The 16,368-nt window shown below is 40.9% G+C and overlaps 1 protein-coding gene and 1 long non-coding RNA gene across 2 annotated transcripts in view; one reads left to right on the forward strand and one right to left on the reverse strand.

Annotated features, from left to right (window-relative positions):
* Positions 1 to 2,979, reverse strand: part of c9orf72 (C9orf72-SMCR8 complex subunit) — an 18,727-nt gene extending 15,748 nt beyond the window's left edge. The window contains exons 1-2 of the mRNA XM_046063210.1: positions 2,811 to 2,979; positions 1,333 to 1,832 (exon numbers count right to left, since the gene is read on the reverse strand). Coding sequence (XP_045919166.1) covers positions 1,333 to 1,779 — 447 coding nt within the window. The 5' untranslated portion in view covers positions 1,780 to 1,832; positions 2,811 to 2,979. The remainder of the gene's footprint in view (positions 1 to 1,332; positions 1,833 to 2,810) is intronic.
* On the forward strand, positions 783 to 4,206 carry LOC123979332. Its single transcript, XR_006827214.1, has 2 exons — positions 783 to 885; positions 1,471 to 4,206. It is a non-coding gene; the product is annotated as an uncharacterized LOC123979332 (long non-coding RNA).
* The last annotated feature ends 12,162 nt before the right edge of the window (positions 4,207 to 16,368 follow it).

Consider the following 16,368-nt stretch of genomic DNA (forward strand, 5'->3'; position numbering starts at 1 on the left):
CCCACACCATTACACCACCACCACCAGCCTGCACAGTGGTAACAAGGCATGATGGATCCATGTTCTCATTCTGTTTATGCCAAATTCTGACTCTACCATCTGAATGTCTCAACAGAAATCGAGACTCATCAGACCAGGCAACATTTTTCCAGTCTTCAACTGTCCAATTTTGGTGAGCTCTCGCAAATTGTAGCCTCTTTTTCCTATTTGTAGTGGAGATGAGTGGTACCCAGTGGGGTCTTCTGCTGTTGTAGCCGATCCGCCTCAAGGTTGTGCGTGTTGTGGCTTCAAAAATGCTTTGCTGCATACCTCGGTTGTAACGATTGGTTATTTCAGTCAAAGTTGCTCTTCTATCAGCTTGAATCAGTCGGCCCATTCTCCTCTGACCTCTAGCATCAACAAGGCATTTTCGCCCACAGGACTGACACATACTGGATGTTTTTCCCTTTTCACACCATTCTTTGTAAACCCTAGAAATGGTTGTGCGTGAAAATCCCAGTAACTGAGCAGATTGTGAAACACTCTGCCCGTCTGGCACCAACAACCATGCCACGCTCAAAATTGCTTAAATCACCTTTCTTTCCCATTCTGACATTCAGTTTGGAGTTCAGGAGATTGTCTCGACCAGGACCACACCCCTAAATGCATTGAAGCAACTGCCATGTGATTGGTTGATTAGATAATTGCATTAATGAGAAATTGAACAGGTGTTCCTAATAATCCTTTAGGTGAGTGTATATAAGTTTTCAGAGGAAAACAAGATGACTAACAGAAAGAACAACCAAAAAGGCCAAACTGAGGGTGCATCAGGCAAAATAAAAAACCTGCTAAAATATTTACTATGTCAGGCGGAGCAGTCTGACAAGAGAAACGCTGTACAAAGAGGTAAAAACTGACAAACTGGGACGTGAGGAACATTTGCAGAACATAGTAGATTGATAACCAGACATACTATGGGTGTCAACCAACCTAACAGACCTACTTTTACAGCACTGTCTGCAATAATAATGTATTTTGAAGCAGTTTTTCATGAAGTGTGGATGTTATTTTGTCTACCCTTTGTATTACCTGCTCACTAGCTTTCTCTGTAGGAACTCTCAGACCCAATTAGCTCCATTACTCCTCTGAGTTGGGAGATTGCACCTTTATTATTCTGCCAAATGTGTCGCAATCCCCAAATGGGTAAAACAGAGGTGATAGATTACTTAATACCACTTTAAAATCAGCAACAAAGGCTAGATCAGGTTAAGGTACATTTTATGAGCATAAAGGGTAATACTAAGAGTTTGTCCAAGAGGGAGAAATAAGGAGTCAGCAGGAAAAGCAGGGTACCTTCTGCATCCAGATGCGTCCTTTGCGGATAACATGCTTTAGCCTCTCCACACAGATGGTGTGTAGAGGCAGGTAGAAGGCCAGCTCTGTCTGAGGCAGGATAATGGACAGGGCACACGTGTTCTTGTCCCCCTTCAGCTCGCCATCGAAGATGAGCGACACAATGATGACGCCCTTTTCTGCCAGGACAAAGAACTTCACATCCACAGCGCCACACTCAGCACTACGCAAAATTTCCCCATTGAGTGTATGGTTGGCCAAGAAGGTGACCTCTCCATCGCTGAGGAACATCAACTGGTCGCCCTTTGGTGTCCAGATGTGCCGCACGCGTGGACCCAGGATGTTGTCCCAGTAAGCAAAGGTGGCAGCCAGCAGCGGGCATTCTCCCTCTACCGCTACCTCAGACTTTGCCACAGCAGGTGACTGGGGTGGACAGCCAGAAGACATTGGAGAGACTTGGAAAGGTCACTGTCTTCCCAAGTGTATGAGCGATAATAAACCTACATCATAAACACATAAGACAGCAAGTAGTGTTAATAGGACAGTGCTGGTGCACCATTGTAAAAATTGTTTCATGTCAATCTTGTAGCAGAATCAACTTAAATTCCAAATGTCTCTGAAGCAACCCATCTGATGTGCCATAGCCTTAATACAGCCACTTTCAGCTCACATAGTGCATGAAATCAAAACATCTAAGGCTTTAAGAGGAAATGAAAGTGATTTGCTTTGGGATGTTGTTCAAGTCAGCTGATAGGCTGCTTGGTAGAGTCACTCAAAATCAACTTCTCTTTCTCACAGTGTGGTGTGATCTGAAAGGAGGAAGGTTTCACAAACTCCTTTCAAAAGTTGCAACAATTTCAAGCTTTTTTTTTTTGGCAAAACATAAATCTGTTCAAAACTGCTTACCCAAAAGCCCACCACAGAATTGCTGTGTAATTTTGCATTCATACTTTACTTCAGTAAAACGTCGCTTTTATTATTTTTACCTTTCACGCCGCTCATCACAACTCAACGTTAGTATTTTCCTGGAAACTGGTGAGGCTTATCAGACATGAAGTATTATGTATAACTGTAAAGAAAGGGGGGGGAAAAAGCAATTCACCTGCCACTTGATTGACTACAAGTATGCCGAATTTACCAGCAATTCCAGTTAATTTAAGGTTTGTAGCTGGTGTGTTGCCATGTAGCTGTTTATATCCGCAGCAAGCAATGCGTCTTTACACCGAGAGCTTTTACAACTGAATTTGGCGTTACATGTTTCACGTTACACAAGTAAGAACAGAGCGCAAACAGGCTGACGTTACAACTAGGGTTTATAGCTTAATGGCAGTATCGGTAGGGAGTACGGAAAGAAATAACGTTAGTGTTTATACTCAGTCAATATTTTGTTGTGCTTTTGAAACCAGTCTAACTCGCTAACTAGCACTAACGTTACCATTGAAAAAGCATTACTTGGGAATGACAGCGCTGTGACTTACCTGTTCGGTCTTTCTGGTGCTAAATCGCACAGAAAAGATTTCAAATGTTGTTGAAACTTAACCGCTGGATTTGTTTTCTGTTATTGCCATAGCATGTGACGCTTTAATGGTGATTAGCCAGCTGCAGTTTTGTTGTCTTCAAGGCACTTCCTAGTACGTCAGCCCTACGTCAACCATTGATGGCGACGTTCACAGCGTCCTCTAGCGAACGAGGCACGGCCTCGTTCGCTAGAGTGAGTCAATGATGTCATTTTTTCCCCTGGCGGCCACGTGCAGAATGTTAGTTATTTAAATTAATTTATGGAGTTCCATCATACAAATGGATGCGTTTGCAGTCATAACAGCCTTTTAATTTAATCTTCTGAGGCTACTGTGAGTCCAAATGGCAAACCCACTTCAGTCCTGAAGACATAATAGGCTACTGCTTTTGTCTCTTTCCCCTTATCATAGCTCTGTAAATTGCATTCATGACATCTCCTAAAATTTTCTGGCTGCAGACCATCAGGGGAACCTTAACTGTATGTGTCCACAATTCTCCTTGAGGATATCTGATATTTACACCTTTACAAGAAAGATTAACACCCTTAGTCCTCCTCTGCTGTAAGAATGGGCTCGTCGAGGAATTCCCCCTTTTCACACATCTATAGAAGAAAGCATGTCAAGAGAAGCAGTTATCCAGTGACCCCCTCTCCCATCACAGGCATTTGGTTGAATTACCCTAGGATCACAAATACCTTCACAACTATTCCAAGCACTGTATATTCACTTACACACACACTTGAGCTTACACCGAATTCACAATATCATTCCCAATGGTCTCAGTAAGACACTAATGGGATGGCTGACGACGTTGGCTCTAAATGGCTCATCAGCAGTTTAGAGACTGAATTGCTCCTGCAAACAGTCAACCCTAAGTACATACACAATTACACAGGGAGTTGAAAAGGGTATACTCAGCTGCGCCGCCATCAGAGACATGTGCAGTGCTGTCCCGTCATTTTTGGGGAATATTCTTATTCGCTTTCTTGCCTGGCAACCACTTGACGACGCAGCCGAGATTCTGTTACCTTTGTACAGAGCCGGGGTAGCTGCCCCCCATACCTCCACCCGTAAGACTACTGACTGCTGATTGTTGCTTTATAACGAACAAACATGAGAGTCTCATCCAACACTTGGCAAGAAAGAGAATTAGCGTATTCCCCAAAACATCAAACTATTTCTTCGCAGAACTTTTGTTACCATTTAATTGATCCTGGGGGAGTCTAAACACATGGCTATGTAGCGACTGTCCTTCAGCTGAACTAATTGCATCCAGACAGGAGTTGATAGTAGTGCTAGTGTCTCTAAATATATGACGTATAAGAACTTGTAATAAAAAATACTGAATATTCTTTGACACATTCTTATTCTTTCTCTCATATCTTTCCTATCTTCTGTCCTTTCCCAATGCTGACATCATAACTTCTTATTTTGTAGGACTCTTTCCCCATATGTTTTTTGTCCTATCAAAGCGTTTTTTGCTCCATTGCCTGCCCTAATCTCTGTGAATGAATTTCTATGAGCCACATATATACCAAGGGCCTGAAAGTATATATGTATATACGCTGGATGACTGTCCACACATTGTCCAAGTTTGCTGTTGTTGAGCTTTTTTTTTTTTCTACAAAGGACAATGTGTGGACAGTCATCCAGCAAGTCAGCTGAGAATAGTTGGCTCCAGCTGAAGTTTTCAAGGTCACTGCCCATCAACTGCCACACCAAACTGTGTACCTCCTGGTCGCCCTATATGTGATTGCACTCTGTGATCAGCATTGCAGCTTTACTACTGCAAAAGAGGTGAGATGCTGATTCCAACAAAGGCTTCCCACTTCTCTGACAAGACAAAAGGTAAAACTTCTCAAACATGGCCTGGCATATTTGTTTAACTGTTTCTGTTTGTCTTTTGTTTACTTGTTGTGGATTGTGTATGAATCGAAAGTGTTGTTAACACATCCATTACTATCTCTGCCCTGATGAAGACTTTAAAAGGTCTTCATTTTTAAACTATATTCATGCCCGATTAAAAGGATATTAATGTACCTCATCACCTTGCTTTACATAAAAGTGCCTCACAGTATTAGCCCTTCCTGTTACAATTTTTTTCATCTTCAAAAGCAGCCTTCAACAGTTCCTGGATCCCAATTCATGAAAAATAGATTGAGCGCTTGGCTTTTAATATTTTTTTCAAATTCTCACAAATGCCATTTTCAGAACAATTACCTCTGTTGTGTGGGTCAAGGACAATATTAAAAGAATCTTTTTTTTCAGTTTATTTTGGGTGAGTCCTACCTTATTATTACTTGTCAGCCACCTACCCTTTCAGGCACATAGCCTAGTGGCTGCAGACCACCACAAAGATGCAATCAGACTCTCTAACCCCCTGCAGTCAGAACAGAGCTGACCAATAACCAATTCACTGGCAGCGTTAGCACACTATAATGGTGTTACCTTGTTCCTTGCAGTTTTTGCTTGCACCTGGACCAAGGCTTGAACAATCATTTATGTCGCCCACAATATCTATGTCTCTAAGTACCATTTTCGGAGGTCTGTTACTACCCACCTGCTTCAGTAGGCGCTAACTGCAGTCTCATATTCACACATTTGGATCACGCTCTGCCTACACAAAATCTTGCTAGGAAACGTGGGTATATTTCTTAATGTTTAAGTTAAAAAGAAAAGTCTGCCTACCAGCAGCTCTAAAGCTCACTAAGTAATCTGTACAAAAAAGGGTAAAAGAGATTCCAGGAGGTCAAGAAAAGACAATGGTGCACAAACTTACACTTTGGTGTTTGTGTGGATTAAACAAAGACATAACAAGTGGTAAATGGTGAACTTTTGAGATTTGGCAAGCTGACTTTTTTTTAAAACTGCCGATTGCCAATATTTTGATATTCACTGTCTTTAATTTAACTGTGAACAGTTTTATTGAGTTGTAGTCATTCTCTCATTATCCAATACGAGGCAAATATCTGTGCGATATATTGGAAAAAATTTGTTGTTAATATGCTGCCACAGCTCCACAAATGTAATTTGTGTGGTGTTATTGATCCCTCCCACTCTCAACACGTTTCCACAACCTGTCTTTACTCCTGGATTTTCCCTTGTCTTTAAAGATTGCATTATACTGATTTACTCACTACTTTTCAGCCTATATATATATATATATAAATCTTTGTCACTGTAGACTCTGTTCACTTTGACAGTAAAAAAGCTTTATTTTAAATTTGCATGACTCCACTTTCATCCTAGCTCATCATTCAACTTGGCGAGCAGACTTTTTTTAATGCAGTGTTACTTTTGTCTCCAGCTGTCATTTTTTCTATCTGTGCCCTAATAATGAGTAGGAGGCAAATCTGTCTGTGCTGCCTATTTGCCATACAGACGCCCATTCACAGCAGAAAATCATGAGTCATTTATTCTCCAAATTATGCCTTGATAATCACTCAATAACTGAATACATTCTCTTTCACCATTTCACACATAACTAGCTGCATGGTTGTGAATCCGCCAGCCGCAAATGCTCTGACCTGCGTGCTAAGGATTTTATAAGAAGCTTCTTTCAGCCTACAGTATTTGAGACAGCACTGGCTGCAGTTGACCTAATACGTTAATGGAGAGTTTGTGGATTATTAATTTACTAAGAAAGTTACTAAGAAACTACTGCATTGCTCACCATAAACATATAGCAATGGCTGCCCAGCTGAACACTATGAAGCCAACCATAAAGCCTGTGGCGTGTTTGTTGTTGGTCTGTTACTTTGTCGGTCCAGACTGAATTTTGTACAGACAGTCATGGTCCAGAGGATCATGAAGCTTAATGATTTTGGTGATCCCCTGACCTTTCCTCTAGCACCACTATGAGGTTTCCATATGTGGTATCAGTTCAAATTCTCATAAATGCCATCTCATTATTGTCAACTGAGCTTTAAAGTAAGAATGTTAATTTTCTAGTTTTGATGAAGATAGTCAAGTCACTTAATAGCATCTCAGTAAGTCATCTCAAATGGATCTGTAATGTGTTTGGTCCAGTAAATACCTCATGAATTAATTCTGCTAATTTCATTTGGAATTTTTTGCACAAAGAGCTAAATTGGATGACCGAGCCACGATCTGTGCTAAATGCTTTGAGGTTATGGAGTCTGTGGCTGTGTCTCTCTGTGGTGCACTTTATTAGCGTCAGTGTTTATGCTCAGGGAGACGTGATTGAGAGAAGTGACAGCACAGCATCTCTTTTCATCTGACATTAGACAGACAGACGGGCTCCTGCTTCCGCCCAGGCCGGCAGCCTGATGCCCACCGCCAACATCCATTAGGATCGGTTTAACATCAGTCCTTTCCCCACTAACCTACATGGCCACGAGAAATGGGGCAAAACTGGCCTCAGAGCAGCCTCCGGGGCCTTGATGAATCCTAGCTTCCCTCATTCTGCCACCCAACTCCACTCTTTTTGAGAAATAAATCTTAGATCTGAAAATATCACACATATTAGGGGTAAAGCTAGACATGCTGAGTGCATGCTGTGTTGGTCACAACAACATATAAGATTAGACAACATAAAACACTGACATGAATAGACATTGCAAATGAGTGGGAAGAGGAACAAAATGAAATGAATAATAAGTTTGCTCATGAAGATCCAAAGTCTGTCACACGCAGTAAAGGCTGATCCTGTCAATTCCAATTAATCCTCAATTTTTAAAATAGGCAAAGTATGGTCAAGCTACTGGGCCATAATAGGGCTGATCCCTTTGTATGGTTTCAAAGAAGGCTCCCCGGTTTGAAACAAGGCAACAACAACAACGATCTGTGTTGAGGGAACTTCAAAGAAGCTCATTTTCTCTTGCCCAGCTGCACTGTGGCTCGCTGCCACAGGCCAATCATTATAATGAATTTTTTAAAAGTACTTTGGAATAGACAGCTAAACAGACTGCAAGCTACTGCAAGCTACTGGACACAATGTCTCACATACTGTCTCAAAGACTGATCATGAGATGTTCGTATGACCAAGAACAGGAACTTTAATGGGAGTTTTGTTGTGGTGGCAGCCCGGCTGACGGTGAGTGTCCCGGTTTTTTCTCCTTTTTATCAGTTTTTCTGCTTTTTTCCTTGGTTTTCTGTTCTCTGCCTGCCTCCCTGTGTTTTCTCCCCTGTGTGCTCTCTCTCCCTCTGCTCCTGAGCCCAGCCAACTACCTGCACCTGCATCCCATCAGCCACCTCGTCAGCCTGCCACACCTGCCAGTAATCACCTCATGACTGCTTGTATTTCAACCCCGGTTCTCCACACCATCCTTGCTTGATCGTCGTTGCTCCATACCCAGTGCCACCCCAACGTTCAGGCTTTCATGTTTCTTGTTTTTTCACATTTACCCTGTGCCTTGTCACTGTCATCCCTAACCCTGTCTTTCTGTCTGTTTCCCTCCCAGGTACACTCACCCTCGTCCTCCGTTCAGTCGGCTGGGCTCATCCACTGGCCCACTCCTCCTCGGACTTCCCTCACGGCGTCCTCCCTGTTCCCCCACCTCTCCTCTGTGTTCCCCGGCTCCCTGGCCCCCAGTCTCCTTGGTTCCCCGTGCCTGTGCTTTCCCGACATCCACCTCTTCCTCCACTCCAGTCCCTTTACCCCTTTCTCCCTTAATAAACTTCCTTCCCTCCGAACTTTGCATTTGGGTCCTCTCTGTCCCCACACCACGCAATCCCACAACAAGTTTATGTACTTGCTGTCTGAATACTAGTCGATCTCACTGGGTGCTTATTGTTCGAAATATTATAATAATGAAATATAATGCACTGTATTAGGAGCTTGTGTAAATTACATAAATAATCTTTACTTTCCCTCTGTTGCTAAATTGTAAGCATTATCAGGAATACATGTATCTACTAATACCAATACCAAACTATTACATGTTCCATTACATTAACATAAAAAAACTTGGCGTTATTACCGTGTTTCCCTAAAATCTACCCAAACCTTGATCTTGATTTTCTGAAGAAAATATACACTCACTGGCCACTTTATTAGGTACACCTTGCTAGTACTGGGTTGGAGCCCCTTTTGCCTTCAGAACTGCTTTAATTCTTCGTGGCATACTTTCAACAAGGTGTTGGAAACATTCCTCTGGTTCATATTAACATGATAGGATCGTGCGGTTGCTGCAGATTTGCTGGCAGCACATCTATGATGCGATTTCCCTGTTCCACCGCATCCCAAAGCTCCTCTACTGGATTGAGATCTGGTGACTGTGGAGGCCATTGGAGTACAGTGACTCATTGTCGTGTTCAAGAAACCAGTTTGAGATGACTTGAGCTTTGTGACATGGTGCATTATCCTGCTGGATGTAACCATTAGAAGACGGGTACACTGTGGTCATAAAGGGATGGACATGGTCAGGTCATGATCAACAATGCTCAATTGGTACTAAGGGGCCACACAACTGCCGCTCACTGGATATTAACTCTTTTTTTGAACCATTCTATGTAAACCCTAGAGATGGTTGTGCCTGAATCCCAGTAGATCAACAGTTTCTGAAATACTCAGACTAGCCCATCTGGCACCAACTTGCCATGTTCAAAGTCACTTAAATCCAATTTCTTCTCCATTGTGTTGCTCGGTATTAACTTGCCTAAATGCATTGAGTTGCTGCTGTGATTGGCTGATTAGCTATTTGTATAAACAAGCAATTGCACAGGTGTACCTAATAAAGTGGCTGGTGAGTGTATGTGTGCATACTGCTGGAAATTTGCAGTTGAGACTGCTGAAATTGAAACACTGAAACAGCCCCAATTGAAATGGCAGTGGAAATACAAATACTGACTGCAAAAAGAAGTTGGAGTGCTAGACTTAATTTAGGTCATGGTGTCATTTTAAGTGTGAAAGTAAAGTTTCAGTTGATGTGGATGTCTGAAATAAATGAGAGCCTGTTAAACTAAAAGTTGTCAGTTGAAGTGTCTGCAAGCGCTGAAAGCAGTTGAGGAAATGGTGTATGGACAGTGGAAGTTGAGGATGTTAGAAGAGCTGAAGAATGTTTTGTTTGTTGTTGTTGAAAGGCATGTACCTGAAACCTAAAATAGACTGAAGTTACAGTAGTAATGTAAGTTGTAATGCAGTTGAAATATCACATGACTTACAAGTGGTGGAAGCAGTTGAAGTGTAATTTGAAGAGCACGAGATGAGAATAGCTGAAGTGTATTACAAATCTGTTTGTGTCAATGGTCATGTAATGGATTAAAGCTGCTGAAATGTCAGTGAAAGTGTAGGTAATAAAAGCAGTTGCACTTTATGATGTTGAGGACAGGACCTTTAAAGGTGCAATGTGTAATTACTGGCCACATGCTCCAAACAAATAGGAGGCAGCATTTCATCTCCCCCTCCCTCTCAGCCAGGCTACTCTCTAAGCGATTCTGCTCCTCTGCTCTTTTCTAATTACATGTAGGGCTGGTCTTTATAATAACCTCATAAATTAAGCTTTTTTAAGTCTTCCTGGATTAGTGGGGCGTCGCACGGGCACACGTGCAGAAAGTTTAAAGGGCCCTCGCCTTGTGTGATGAACTGTGTGGGCGGAGGGGGGCCTCTCTCCTGCCTGTGTATGTTGTCTTCAAGCCCTTGAGGCAGCTCTACTTCTTCATCCTCTCATGTTGAACAGAAGGTAGACTGGACACTGCAGTGACTATCTTCTCTTATTTTGAGGCACAAGCCGGGGCAACTTTAACGCTGAATTTAGTAGAAATCTGTTACTTCTTCACATTCTGTTGATCATGATAGTTAATTTTTTTTAAATGTTTTAAACTAAAACTGTGGGCAAATTTTACGCATTGTACCTTTAATAGAGGTTTATATTAGGACTGGGCATTAATGCTGACAACTATTTTATCGCATGTTAATGCAGTATTTATTATTATTATTTTGAAAGTCTGTTGCTCACTGGCTCTGAATACACATACAGTCAAACTATGGGGTCACAGGAGGGGTGGGATGCTGATCAGCCTGCAAATCACCCACCCAAACAAGAAGCGGATGGAGGCTTCGGCAGACTACGCTGGATGCAGCATGTGGGAGAAGTAAGAGTAAACCGCAGGCGCTCTAGTAACCATGGCAACGGCTTCTGTGCACTACACAGCTGTAGCCTATTTAACTTAAGTTAAAATTATAGGCTACATAACTTTACCTGATAGGCCTTCATCTAGTTTTGCGGCTCTGCCGTACAGATTCCATCCTGTTGATGTCTTATTTACAGTAATAGATTCTGGAAACTCACAAACAGCGAGATCAGTCTCTCTTCCAATGATTTGTGCTCGTTGTGTACAAAAAGTTCAAGACAATTCAACTTCGGCAGCATGCGGCAAGGGCGTCACTTTGTGCTGAAAAGTGGTGGGGACATTTAAAGGCTCAGATTAGGGGTGCAGTGATACACTTGCTCCCAAAATGTGAACAAAACAAGAAGATATTAGCATTAATATTCACAACTGTAATATATGATCTGGGGGTTCTGGGTGTTCTCCCCCAGAAGATTTTGAGCATTAAACACTTAATTTCCTGTATTCTGGAGACATTTTCCAGACCAATTTATGGTTGAAATGTCTTTTATATACATAAAGGAAAAAATTCAGGTGTAAGGTGACAATACAAAATATAAAAATATAATATAATATAATATAATAATCAGCAACTTGTCTTTTTTTTAGCTTAAGTTACTTTCTTGGACAAAGCACATTTGTTTCTTAGATTTTTACATTGCATTGCATGTTTCTTATTGTGCAAATAAACCTTTCTCAAAGCATTTATTGTTGCAAGCAATTTATCAGAACCATTTTAACAAATACTTTCAAAAAGCGATGGGGACAAAATCAGCCATTTCAAGAAGTGTTGGGGACATGTCCCCATCGTCCATAGGTGTCATGACACCTATGGCGGGCGGGGGTGTGCGTGAGGCGAGCACAACTGTGACGCTTCACATCAATCTAACAGGGACACTTGCAACTGAAGATAGACTGTTCATGCTGAAAAGAAAAATGTTTCTGCTGATACCTGTTCAGAAAAAAAACAGAAGAAAACAGATTTATACATGGATGCTCAGAAGTTGCCTGTTATGATGTTATGATTGTGGCTCTGGACTGTAACTTGTTCTAACAAGTTATAAAAGGTAATGCCCTGGCAGTGTTAAATAGCTTTGGTTTTATATTTGATTTGATTACATTAATGTTTAAGTTGAGAAATATTTTTTTGCTACTGTGTAAAGGAAAGACTGCTGGTAAAAAGCACCTTATTTGTTTAAAGTGTTTGCAAACCACATGTTATTGCACTTTTGTGTATATAGCTGTGTAAGCTGTAGCCTACATTTAAATTAAAAGCGTGCAATACACTACTTTAGAATTCATTATTCAATTTTGTGCATAACTACGCAATTAATCGCAGAAAATCATGCGACTAATCGCGATTAAAAATTTTAATCATTGCGCAACACTAGTTTATATACTTGCAGCCCGCTGTCCTCTTTCGGCACCTGGCACCCTGTCGTGTCATAATTCAACCCACTGGGGGAAACCCTTTAGTGCCATTGTTAAACGCTAAAAGTACTACTATTAATACCAGGAAAGTCCGAATAAGGACGTGATTGGTTTTATTTTGACTACTGGATGTTTATTCTTGCTAACTTGACCGCGGTGACCTACAACTACAAAAACAATGCTAAAGGGCATTTACAAGCGACGACAAGGGTCTTCATCAAGTTTAACACCCTGGGATGAGAATGGGTTGATACTTGCTGTTTGCATAGCAATATTTGTAGCTTTCAACAGATGCATCCTGGTCCAAAGACTACAAAATTCATATTAGTATATAACATACAGTATTAGAAGCACTGGTGTAAATTATCTAAATTTATTTAAATTCCCCAGGTAGCTAAATTTGAATCACTGTCAGGAATGTATCTTTCTATTGATATCAGACTATTAAATGTTACATTATATTAACATTAACCACTTGGTGTTACTTCTTTTACCATAAAATCTGCTGGAACTCCCAAAACTTTGGACAGGATCAACACAAATGAACTGAGTTTTTTTGTTGTTGTTATTGAAGAGTTAGGGGCGCCAGCGTGTCCTTAGAAGAAAGTAATCGATAGCTGCTCGTCTAAATAGAGACTACCCGAATGTAAGCCTATAAGCCTCAAGACCATCCAAGGCAGGTTTTGATAGCAAAAAAAATGAGAGCCTTTATTCTGTACTGACAATCTTAATAGTTAAAAGTTAGTGACACATTTCACCTTGAACAAGCCTTCAACAGTGTACCTCGGACTTTCTTTGATTTTTAATGCATGACTTCAGGTTTGATCAATTTCCACTTCAAATGCATCCACTTCAAATGCATCATCTGTCTTTTAAGCTTAGCTGCTATTATGTCTTTTAATATGTGCTGTTGTTCCAGAAGTCATCCTTTCTAGCTCAGCGGCAGCGGCTCAGTGCTGTCTGTGTTTGTGTTGGGATTTCATGCCTCATATGTGCTCATCATGCTTTATTTGTCATGCTGTCAGCTGTGAGACCTTTGAACATCTGCCTCTGCTCTACCATTTTGACGTAATTATATAATATGTTTATACTGGTGTTTTCTGGTCCTCTTATGCAAATATACATTTGAATGCTAAGTTGACTATCTGTGGCTAAAATCTGTTTATTCTATCTCCCTGGATGCGATGATGCATGATGAAAAAGCTTAGTGCACGCTTTTCAGACGATTTCAAAGCTGCCTTCTCTGTCTATGAATCCCAAACTCAGCACCGACTCAATAGTAAACTGGAAATGAACGCATTTTCATATGACTGACTTTGCAGCCTTCAAGCAACAGCTGCTACAGTAGCTCAGCGTACTGTATCTGAGCGTCATTTAATATGACTTCCTGTGGCACACAGAGCTTTACAATAAAGCTTCTCTGTCTAGGTTTTCTCCATCTGCCCCATGCTTGAAAATGTCTTTTAACACACCTTACTGCATCCCTCTTGCAATATACCACCTCGACTAGTATCCTGCTGTTTTTTAAGGGTGTTGCTTGTCCCTTGCAGGTTTTCTTGGGTCAAGACCAAAGCTTCCACAATCCCTTTGAACTTGTTTTCCAATTCCCTATGTCTAAGTGCCAGTGGCACTCGGTGGGGCTGCTTGACTCAGAACTGAGACCTGAGCAGTCAAGCACAGAATTCACTCCGTATTCTTAAGTACTTTTTTGTAGTTTTTTTTATACGACTTTCTATTGCTGTCAACAAGAACACTGCATTGTCCTATCTCACATATAGGTTTACACTGTATATATCATAGGAATTGCATCCATACTGGATGATTCCATACCTCGTGATTTACATCTAATGTGCTAATGTTATACTCATGTAAAGTTCGAATGCAGAGATAGAGTGTTCTATGTAGCAAGGCAGAAAGTAAAGGTATGTAGGTTGGGGTGGTGGATGGGCATGTAGCACATCTAACTTTCATGTATTTGACATGCTGTGTTTTAGTTGCCTAACATGAGCAGGTATTTGCAGAAATCCAGAATTTTAATTACATTAACCTATATTACAGAACCTTCCAGTATGTATGTTCTGGTCTGCAATAGGTTTTGTATTATTTTTATTATCAGTGATATTTACACAAAGCTGATTCATGTGTTGAGCTTTTTCTTTAGGGGCTCATTTATGCTGCTCTTATTACCTTGTGCCTTCAGACACTGTTAAGTGTCAACTCCACTACTTCTGCAGATTTAAATTCCTCTAGACATCCTTCCTATACTGCTTAGACATTAAGGGACTCCCAGTCGTTTCCAAACAGTGACAGCCTTTGGAAGGAAGCCAAGCGGAGGCAGCCTTCTGGATTTCCCGTGCGTCTTTTATCCTGGATCACACAATCAAACAGACAACATGAAACATGCGGCACAGGTACTTCTTCTGCTTATTGCTCCCCTTTTTTTGAGAAAGAGCTGAACAGGCTATAATGATTATTCAGGCTGCGTCTCTCTCCAGACGTGCTTGAAGTGAGATTCTGCCGTCTGCAGGCTCAGTCTAACTCATCTCGCAGCACCTGCTGAGACAGGGCTGTATATATGTAGGAGCAAAGTGATTATTGTTATCCCGAATCACTGCAGCTTTTTAGCTCATCATTCATTTTGGCAAGCTGACAAATTTTCACACAGTTATTGTGGTTGTCATATTGTCCATAAATTTCCTAATGAACATGGACAATGTTCATCCCTGCAACTAAGTGTGATGATCTAACGATTATCAAAGAGCACTGCATATATTTGATTTTTACTTCAGGTATTTCAGGGCTTAAAGTAAAAAAAAATGATTTTCATCAGCAGCTATCTCATGGGTTCATCTCCTCTACTTATGCCTTTCATTCTGTTGGTAATTGCATTTACCCCCTCAGGTCCCTGTCATTCATTCAGTCTAATTAGCTCTCCTGACCCCCTAAGCATGGCTGTGACCTCTTCATCCAGCAAAGGCGCTGACTTCTGCCTCATGACTTTGACTGCTGCCTGACATGTGACCAGCGCAAAACGGAGGATGGGCCAATATGTGCAAGTAGAACAAGATTTTTACAGCATTTTTAAATTAGTTTTAACTGTTAATTCACACTGACGTTTACACTATTTATTGTGGTTGTTATGATTCTCTTATTTCCTAGAGATGTGTTTGTCTTCCTTTTGTCTTATAATAATAATAATAATAATCCTTATTTGTAGAGCACTTTTCAAAAACAAGTTACAAAGTGCTTTAACAAGTGTAAAGAATACAAAAAAAGATAAGAGCATGAAAATTTAATATAAAATTAGTAAAATACAATAAAATAAAAGGGATAAAATAAAGTCAAATAAGATCGGGAAAAGCTCTCCTATAAAAGTATGTTTTAAGAAGGGACTTAAAAGAGTTCACTGACTCAGCCGACCTGATTTCCTCGGGCAGGCTGTTCCAGAGCCTTGGGGCCCTGACAGCAAACGCTCTGTCCCCTTTAGTTTTCAGTCGAGACTCTGGAACAGACAACAGACCTCTGCGGATCTCAAGGTACGTGCTGGTGCTCATGGGACTAAAAGGTCAGAAATATAACAAGGCGAGAGGCCATGAAGAGCTTTAAAAGTGATCAATAGAATTTTAAAGTCAATTCTAAAACATACTGGGAGCCAGTGTAATGAAGCTAAAATAGGAGTAATGTGGTCATATTTCTTTATTCTGGTTAAAAGCCTGGCAGCTGAGTTCTGGACAGTCTGGAGTCGATCAATAGATTTTTGGGTTAAACAGGTGAAAAGGCTGTTGCAATAATCCAGGCGTGATGAGGTGAAGGCGTGTAAAATGGTCTCGGTGTCCTTAAAAGTTAACATAGATCGAATTTTAGCTATATTTCTAAGTTAATAAAAACATGATTGAACAAGCTTTGTGGTGTGCTGCTCGAAATTTAAATTACTATCAAACCAAACACCAAGGTTCTTTGCCACAGGCTTAATGTGATTTACTAGGGAACCAGCAGATGGCAGTATTTGATTTGCCAT

This window comes from Micropterus dolomieu, linkage group LG11 (assembly GCF_021292245.1).
Source record: "Micropterus dolomieu isolate WLL.071019.BEF.003 ecotype Adirondacks linkage group LG11, ASM2129224v1, whole genome shotgun sequence".
Lineage (NCBI taxonomy): Eukaryota > Metazoa > Chordata > Actinopteri > Centrarchiformes > Centrarchidae > Micropterus > Micropterus dolomieu.